Below are 8,703 nucleotides of genomic sequence, written 5' to 3' on the forward strand. Positions count from 1 at the left end.
ATTTCAGCCCTCGAAAAGAACAAAACATGGGATATCACGACATTACCACCGGGAAAGCAAGTCGTAGGCTGTAAATGAGTATATAAAATTAAACACCTCAACAACGGCATGATCGATCGATACAAAGCTCGCCTCGTCGCCAAGGGTTATACTCAAACATACGGGAAAGACTACACTGAAACCTTCGCCCCAGTTGCCAAACTCGCTACGGTACGTATTCTCATTTCTTTGGTTATAAATCTTTAATGGCAATTATGGCAGATGGACGTCAAGATCGTCTTTCTACAAGGCGATCTCGATGAGGAAATCTTCATGAAGCCACCTCCGGGATACAACAAGACGAAATCTAGTGAAGTTTGCCGTCTCTATAAGTTGATTTAGGGTTTAAACAATCACCTCGCGCATGGTATCATAAATTTTATCAAGCTCTGATCGCTCGGGGATTTACAAGAAGCGACTCAGATCACTCACTTTTCACTATGCTAAGTGACTCAGGTATTATCGTTCTTTTGGTCTATGTTGATGATATCGTCCTTTCAGGTAGTGATGTTGATGGAATAAAAGCAACAAAACAATATTTACAACAAGTATTTGAGATTACTGATTTAGGTTCACTTAAATATTTTCTTGGCATTGAAGTAACTCACACTACTAACGGTTTGTTTTTGTCCCAAAGGAAATATATTCTTGATTTGTTACGAGATACATGTAAGCTTGGAGCTAAACCGGTCCACATACCAATAGAGGAGCATTTCAAAGATCGAAAGGAGGTTGAACCATTTCATGACCCGGAACAATATCGCCGTATAGTAGGTAAGTTAATCTATCTTACTATCACTCGCCCTGATATAAGTTTTGTTGTTCACCAGGTCAGCCAATGGATGCACGTCCCAGAAATGGATCACTGACATATGGTGGATCATATCTTGAAATATCTTAAATTAAAGGGACCCCGAACAAGGGAATGCAAATGAAAAATAATCGGCACACTCGTATCATGACATACTGTGATGCGGATTGGCCGGAGATAGATTAGATCGAAAATCAACGATGGGGTTCTGCACATTCGTCGGAGGAAACCTTGTCACATGGTGTAGCAAGAAGCAAATCGTAGTAGCTCGCTCAAGCGTAGATGCCGAATATCGCGCCATGGCAAACACAACAAGTGAAGTCGTGTGGCTCCAACAACTTCTTCGTGACATTGGCATCGAGAATACGCAGCCCACTCCCTTACACTGCGACAATCAAGTCGCGTTGCATATTGTCGCCAACTCTATCTTTCACGAACACACAAAGCATATATTGAAGTCGGTTGCCACTTTATTCGCGAGAAGATACAGTTAGGAGTCATCGCACCAATGTACACGAGAAGCCAAGACCAATTAGTCGACGTCTTAACCAAGGCAACTAGCTCCCATGTCCTTCGCCATTGTCTCTCCAAGATTGGTCTCGTCGAAATCGACACACCAATCTTGAGGGAGAATATCGGAGAACAATATACACTTGGTAACTTAGGTGATACGACACACTCGGACGATGGTGATACAACATATGATGGTGATTTGGAGGACACTCATTATCAGCAACAAATCAACGTAATACATGTAAATAAATCCTCAACGTCAACATCTTCCAAATCAGGAAATTCCCAAGACTGAAGATCAACGCAATTGTAATCTTTCCATTTGTTAAGTTTGACATATTTCCTTTCCATGTATATTTGTGCATAGCCGTTTACTTTTTGTGCATATATTCTGTAAAAATCACAAAGAAAATACACAAGAAAGAGTATGTTCTTTTTTAGAAACTCATCTTCTACCCTAGATTGTTCTAGCCTCCTTTAAGTACAAGATCAATCAGTTCTTTTGTTTCGTCCGCTCTCTAAACAAAAATATCATAGATTTCTACACAACTAACCCCAATATCTGGAGATAACCTTTAAAACAACTAAAGGTATCATCTGATTCCGCCTTGTGATTCGAATTGGGATCTCTAGGATATGTAAGATCCCGAACCAACTTCTACAATTAGAGTTACAAAACTCGATCATCACAAGTGGATTTTTTTCGTGCTCTTTGACGACGTAAAAAAAAAATTATTTTAACCAAAGTTTAATCGATCAAAGGGTATGGATCTATGGCTAAATTTACTTCCAACAATAGAGAAACACTGTCGATATATATATACACATATACATATAGAAACACGATTTAGACCTATTCTTGTAGCATTTTGTTGACTACGAATACAATATTGAAATATATTCGCAGGAATATTGTTAGTCTTGAATTTGTCTTCTTTACCTAAACACATCTATGTTTCATCATGCGTTTTTATTTCGCGCGCGTGATAAATGCCTTGCCACTTGTTAGGTCCATATTTGTACATCTCAACCAAACCGGTTTAAACCGTTCAATCTCAGTTACTTGGTGCAATCAATCCGGTTCACTTTTCTGTAAACCGAACGATACTACTCATCCATAATGACTGAAACTTAGAACATAACCCAGCAGAATTGTTTACTTCGTTTCGGATTTGTGTTTGGTTAGAAATTTGGTTTGCGTTGACCTAACTTTAGCTAAACCGGACCGAAATCAAACCTAACGGAGGCTCGAAGATAAAACGTGTCATGTTTGGCGGATAGGGGTATTTTGGTAAATTTATGTGACGTCATGTCAGATGTCATTTCCATCATAAGGCGGAAAGGTCGGATTTATAGTATGACGATATCCATCGTGAAAATCGAGCTCTTGATCCTCGGAAATGGCGGCTTCTTCTCCGGCCACTCCAACCGCCGGGAAATCTCTCTCTCTACCACCCCGCTGCTTATCTTCCTCTTTGTTTTCGTCTTCTTCTTCTCTGCATTTCCTCAATCCCAAATCTACGACCGATGTTGTCCGCTCGGTGAGGTGCAGTGTCAGAAGCTTCGAGAGCCAATCGGCGAATCGAGCTCTCGATTTCCTCTCCAATGGCGATCCGATCAGCGTGATTCATCCGAATTCTGCATCCTCTAATTCCGCCTCTCTGTCCATGGCGGCTGCGTCCTCGTCGGAATCCGCCACGAAGTGCGTGAAACGAGTTTGCCTCTTCTACTGCGACGAGACTAAGGATCTCGCCGAGAGAATCGCTGCCCAGTCCGATTTCATTGAGCTACGACGCATCAATTGGAAGTAAAGTTCCTCGTTGTCTCTCTTTCTATTTGGTGAATCATGAACTTTTGACTTTGATGTTCATATGATTCACTGAAATCAGTATTGAATGATCGCAGAATCTTAGGTTTGATTCAGAAATCTGTTTTTTGTTTACTTTTTTCAGTTCTGTAGGAAGCATTTGGAAATTTCAAAGTTTATTTTATTTGTGTTTGGTTCCATGGCCTATCTCTAGTAGTACTAAATCATATATGAAATTCTAAATTTAGGTTATGAGCTCAGGAGGATAACTTGGATGTATATGAATAATTGGTTATGCTTAATTTCTTGATCAGGGAGTAAGAACAATGGATATTGTTTGTAGGAAATTTGAAGATGGATTTCCCAATTTGTTCATACACAATGCACAAGGCATTCGTGGACAACACGTCGCCTTCCTGGCTTCGTTTAGTTCACCCGCCGTGATCTTTGAACAGCTCTCGGTTATCTATGCATTGCCTAAGCTCTTCCTTTCTTCGTTCACACTCGTTCTTCCGTTCTTCCCAACCGGAACTTCGGAGAGAATGGAAGATGAAGGAGATGTCGCCACCGCATTCACTCTTGCAAGGATCCTTTCAAACATACCTATTTCAAGAGGAGGTCCTACTAGCTTAGTGACCTTTGATATACATGCTTTGCAGGTTTATCATCCAGTGCCTGTCTTTGTTTTTAGTTCTGTGTTTTTATTGCTGCATTTTTTATGATTTCCTCGAGCTTTCGTTTTGTTCTTGGTTTTGATTTTAGGAAAGGTTCTACTTTGGCGATAATATACTGCCGTGCTTCGAAAGCGGTATACCATTGCTTAAAAACAGACTCCAGCAACTACCCGATTCTGATAATGTGAGTCGTCTTTTGTCCGTTTCCATCAGAGATCAGAATGTTTGAAAGAAAAGTTTTTCTGGGACTCTTTAGAATACATATTTGTTCAAAATTTCATCTGTGAAGATCCTTTTTTGTATTTGTTCAGATATCTATAGCATTCCCGGATGACGGTGCATGGAAACGTTTTCATAAACAACTCCAACATTTCCCCACGGTATTATATTTTCTATGCTTGGTCAGTTTCACTCCAGAATAGGTCACCCGGGAATCATACTTGTACCATATGAAAGTAACTGGTAAACACGGTATGACGTCTCTTTGGTTTGCCGTTAGAATTGTTAAACAAATACATTCACATCACACTCAGAGGTTGCACTTGCACCACATCCAGTGAGTTGTTAAGGACCACAAGGTGGATTAGATCAAGCTTTTATGCAATCTGGGTTTTTTTGTTTCAGGTTTTTGTTTGCCGATACAGATTCTTCGTCCTCATCTTTTTAGCTGACCCATATTCCTATCTCAAGGGCAGAAAATTCTGTTTACTGCCTGACCTAACATTCAGTTCATAACTTTTTGTATGCAGATTGTTTGCAATAAAGTTAGGATAGGAGATAAGCGAATAGTCCGCGTTAAAGAGGGAGACGCCGAAGGACGTCATGTCGTGATTGTCGACGATTTGGTTCAGTCGGGCGGAACGCTACTCGAATGCCAGGTCCTCATTCCAACTCTAACCATCGTTATATCTAGGTGTGGGTATTTTAATTGTCCGTTCGGGTTTTTTCGGTTATTTTTATATTCCTTTCGGTTTTGTTTTTTTGGTTTAAAAAAATCAGAACCATTTGGTTTCTATATCATGTTCGATTCGGTTATGGTTTGGTATCAATCGGTTTAGACCGGTTCGATTTATGCATAACGAAACCGAAAAATCGATCCATTCATCGAGTAACCTAAGCCCTTACGTATTCTTCCCCATACTTGTGTTTTTTTTTAATTCAATCAGAAAGTATTAGCTGCACATGGAGCCGCGAGAATAAGCGCGTACGTAACGCACGGGATATTCCCAAAGAGTTCATGGAAACGTTTCAAGCATGCGAATGGAGGTGTCATCATAATAAATATAGTTTTACCATAAGCATCCGTCCATCCATCCATCCAACTCCGAGCGTATGTTTTGAGATTTGGATCTTTTCGTCTGGTGCAGGGGATCCGGCCGAAGGGCTTACGTATTTCTGGATAACGGATTCGTGCGCGTTAACCGTGAAGGAAGTGATGAACAAACCTCCTTTCGAAGTTCTCACCCTCGCTGGATCCATCGCTTCCGCCTTGCAGGTCTAACCTTCATTGTTATTGTTTTTCCCATTTCTATTTCCTTTTTCGAATTTTGATTTCACGTGCCATTTGAATCCTTCTTGTACAGTTCGAAAGCCTCACTGTTCTTGGCATAAATATTATCACTGTTCTGTGTTCGGGTTGTACACTTTAAAATAAGATCTCCACACTCTTATCCTTGTAGCGTAATTGTAACTTTTTTTTTGTATCGGATTGTTAAGTATTTATCACATATAATAAGCAAACCGAAATTCAAAAATTGAACCAAGAACACACACACACACACACACACATATATATATATATATATATATATATATATATCTAATGTATGTATTTCTCATATTTGAGAGATTTACACCAAAAATCTGTTTAATAAACGCACCAAACTGTATCAGACCCTTCAATACATATAGCTAAAAGCAAAAGCAAGAAACCCTTCGCGAAATTGAATGCATTGCACGCCAGCAAATCTCTTCTAAATTCAGTTATCTACTCAGGGATGTATACGATAATATTTCGAAATCTTATGTTTAATAGGGGATATTACAGAAATGCCTTTAAATGACACCAGTCACTTTAAGTAGTACCCTTGAGATTTGAAGGTTTTAAAAAAAATTGAAAAACGCTGAAAAGACATTAACACCATTAATGAATAGGCCACGTGTCAAGATCAGAACGAAGAATCTATGAAGAAAGAAAAAAAAGAAAGAAAACATTGTTATCATTAAAAAAAAAAAAGGACACATGTCAAAATCTGAGTAGATAAAAAAAGGAAGGAGAAATAAAACTTTTTTTTAAAACTCTCCAGCTTCTTCTTCATTTTCTTCTGTAATTTCTTCTTCGGTAAATTTTTTTCTACAATTTCTCTCTAATGGTACGATTTATTTGGTGATTTCTTGTACGATTTCTTCTTGTAAAACCGTCTTCACTTCAAAATAGCTTCGTCTTCATTGTTTCCGATTTCTTTTGCGTATTCATTTGAATTCACCAAGAAATGTGGATATTTTTTTAGAATCTTATGTGTATGCATCTAGGTAAACAATAAAAGAAGATAAAACATATCAAATTGATCATATTATTCGAGTTGTATAGATAAATAATTAGGATTTCAGTTAGAAAATGAGAAACAATATTTTTCACAGAAGACGAGTCATATGGAAGAAGTTAAATGGTCATACTAGTCATACTAGTCACATTTGAATGGTGTGACCAGTTTGACTAGTCTGATAAATCTGGTTAAACGGGTCACATTCGTCAAATGCTCATATCAGTGAAGTGGTCACACCCTTCAACTGGTTATTCTAGTGAAATGGACACACAATTAGACTAATCAAACTGGTCAAGAAGTTAAGTGGTCATACTAATAATATTGGTCGACTTGAATTGTGTGATTAGTTTGACTAATCTGATAAAAGTGGTCAAAAGGGTCATATTAGTGAAATGGTCACATGATCACATTAGTCAAACTGGTTAAAAAGTCACGTGGTCATACTAGTTACACTGATCGCATTTGAAGGGCATAACCAGTTTGACGAGTTTGACTAGTGTGATAAAATTAGTCAAACTAGTCACACTAGTCAAACAAAACTAACAATGAGTGTTTAATTTATTTTTGTAGGTTCTATTTGTATATGATTTAAAGAACATTTATCAGTCTCTCAGTGATACTCTTTTTAATAAATTATACTTAATCATGTTTACTTTACGAGTATAATTTTAATCATATGTATTTAATTGGGTCAAAACTTTATACACCAAATTGAACCTTCAAAACTTAATTTAGATCAACTTTTTTTTTCATAAATCATCGCACCATCAAACTCGTCGCACCGTCAGACCCGTCAAGTGCACATACCAGTCAAATGGTTGTACGATTACACTAATCAAAGTGGTCATGAAGTTAAGTGGTTATACTAGTTACACACTCGTCGTACTTGAATAAACAGTCCATGTAACAATTTTCATTAGTAAAAAATATTCACAACTCTTTGAATTTAGCACTTTATTTTGTTTTACAATACATGTTCTCCCAAAAGAAACCCCAAAATTCTAGTACACTTTTTATAACACATTAGGTTAAGGTAGATTATATTATTTTCTAATATGATTTACGAATAATAAAAACACATACCAGCGAATTTATCATTTTCACACTATAAACATGTTAATAAATAGTCCATATAACAATTTTTACAAGTAAAAAATAATCGCAATTCTCTAAATTCAACATCTTATTTATTTTACAATGCATGTTCTCCCAAAAAAAATCCCAAAGTTTTAGTACACTTTTTGTAACACATTAGGTTAGGGTAGATTATATTATTTTCCAATATGATTTACGAATAAGTATTTATATATATATATATATATATCAATATGTATAGTAATTGTGACACCCGTAACCCCGTATCCCGCTTACAGGTTGTGCCACGTGGACAATAAAATCACAATCGGAAAATTTCGAAATATAAACTCGCGGGAAAGTTAAAACGATCCATTTTAAATATAATACAGCGGAAGACATTATAAAATACATCAATACGTTCGCACACGCTTGGAACGGTACCAGTACATAATACAAGTGGTGTGAAAACTATAACACAAAAAGTTCGAAGATCACCACTCTTTATTTTTGAAAACAGAATGCGTTAAAGATAATTATACATGATCAGGAAGTCTAGCTGTCACCGGGTCCCGTGTCTGCCTCAGTCACTGTTGCTGCTCACGACCTGAAACGTTGCATAACAACGTCCTAAGCTACGTGCTTAGGGAGGAATTCGGGTGTAACCCGAGATTTCTATTTTTATTGAAAACGGCCAAGCAATATAGTCAATAATATACATATACATGCGACGGGATATTTCAATAAAATCAATCATCATTGAATCAATCAGCATTCTCAAACAATGTTCGTCAATCGTCTCTACGTGTATATCACACGTAGGTAAATACAACAACTCGTTCATGCCTGTGTCGAACACGAGGCGCCACAGTCCAAGCAAAAATCGTTTGCGAGGACCTCAAGTGATCTTCATACTCCTCATCGGTCACCGATATCACGGCTCTCGGTACCGGTCATCCCATACCCACTCCAGACATCGATCCCCGATGCCGCCGACTGCCGGGCGAAGCAGCTCTATGCTAACTCCCCCTCGCCGACCATCCGCCTCGGAAAAATACTCATCAGACTCGAGCTCAAATCTTTCAGAGTATATCCGTACCACCTCGCCGGGGGACACACGCAACTACCCGGGTCTCAGGTTTATTTGCCAGTCAACGGGTGACACACGCAAACCCGAAGTCCGTTCCATGGCCAATGGAACGTTGGCGCGGTTGCCAAAGAACCGTACTTCCTCGTCAC

General features: G+C 38.3%; 1 protein-coding gene across 2 annotated transcripts; it reads left to right on the top strand.

Annotated features, from left to right (window-relative positions):
• Positions 1 to 2,740: 2,740 nt before the first annotated feature.
• On the top strand, positions 2,741 to 5,547 carry LOC104809581 (ribose-phosphate pyrophosphokinase 3, chloroplastic). 2 transcript variants are annotated; one of them, XM_010535611.1, is made up of 7 exons: positions 2,741 to 3,170; positions 3,514 to 3,829; positions 3,933 to 4,028; positions 4,156 to 4,224; positions 4,594 to 4,722; positions 5,011 to 5,110; positions 5,212 to 5,547. In XM_010535611.1, the coding sequence occupies exons 1-7, from the start codon at positions 2,764 to 2,766 to the stop codon at positions 5,343 to 5,345; spliced, it is 1,251 nt and encodes a 416-aa protein (XP_010533913.1). In that variant the 5' UTR covers positions 2,741 to 2,763; the 3' UTR covers positions 5,346 to 5,547. The 2 variants fall into 2 exon arrangements, with proteins under 2 accessions (XP_010533913.1, XP_010533914.1); XM_010535612.1 differs by lacking the exon at positions 4,156 to 4,224.
• The last annotated feature ends 3,156 nt before the right edge of the window (positions 5,548 to 8,703 follow it).

The sequence above is a fragment of the Tarenaya hassleriana genome, unplaced genomic scaffold (genome assembly GCF_000463585.1).
Source record: "Tarenaya hassleriana unplaced genomic scaffold, ASM46358v1 Cleome16, whole genome shotgun sequence".
NCBI lineage: Eukaryota > Viridiplantae > Streptophyta > Magnoliopsida > Brassicales > Cleomaceae > Tarenaya > Tarenaya hassleriana.

Bases quoted from the DNA above. Each gene is read 5' to 3' on its own strand.
- LOC104809581 (XM_010535611.1), top strand. From the start codon at position 2,764: ATGGCGGCTTCTTCTCCGGCCACTCCAACCGCCGGGAAATCTCTCTCT. The intron at 4,225-4,593 runs GTATTATATTTT...TTTTGTATGCAG, and splicing joins AACTCCAACATTTCCCCACG to ATTGTTTGCAATAAAGTTAG. The intron at 5,111-5,211 runs GTGTCATCATAA...CGTCTGGTGCAG, and splicing joins TTTCAAGCATGCGAATGGAG to GGGATCCGGCCGAAGGGCTT.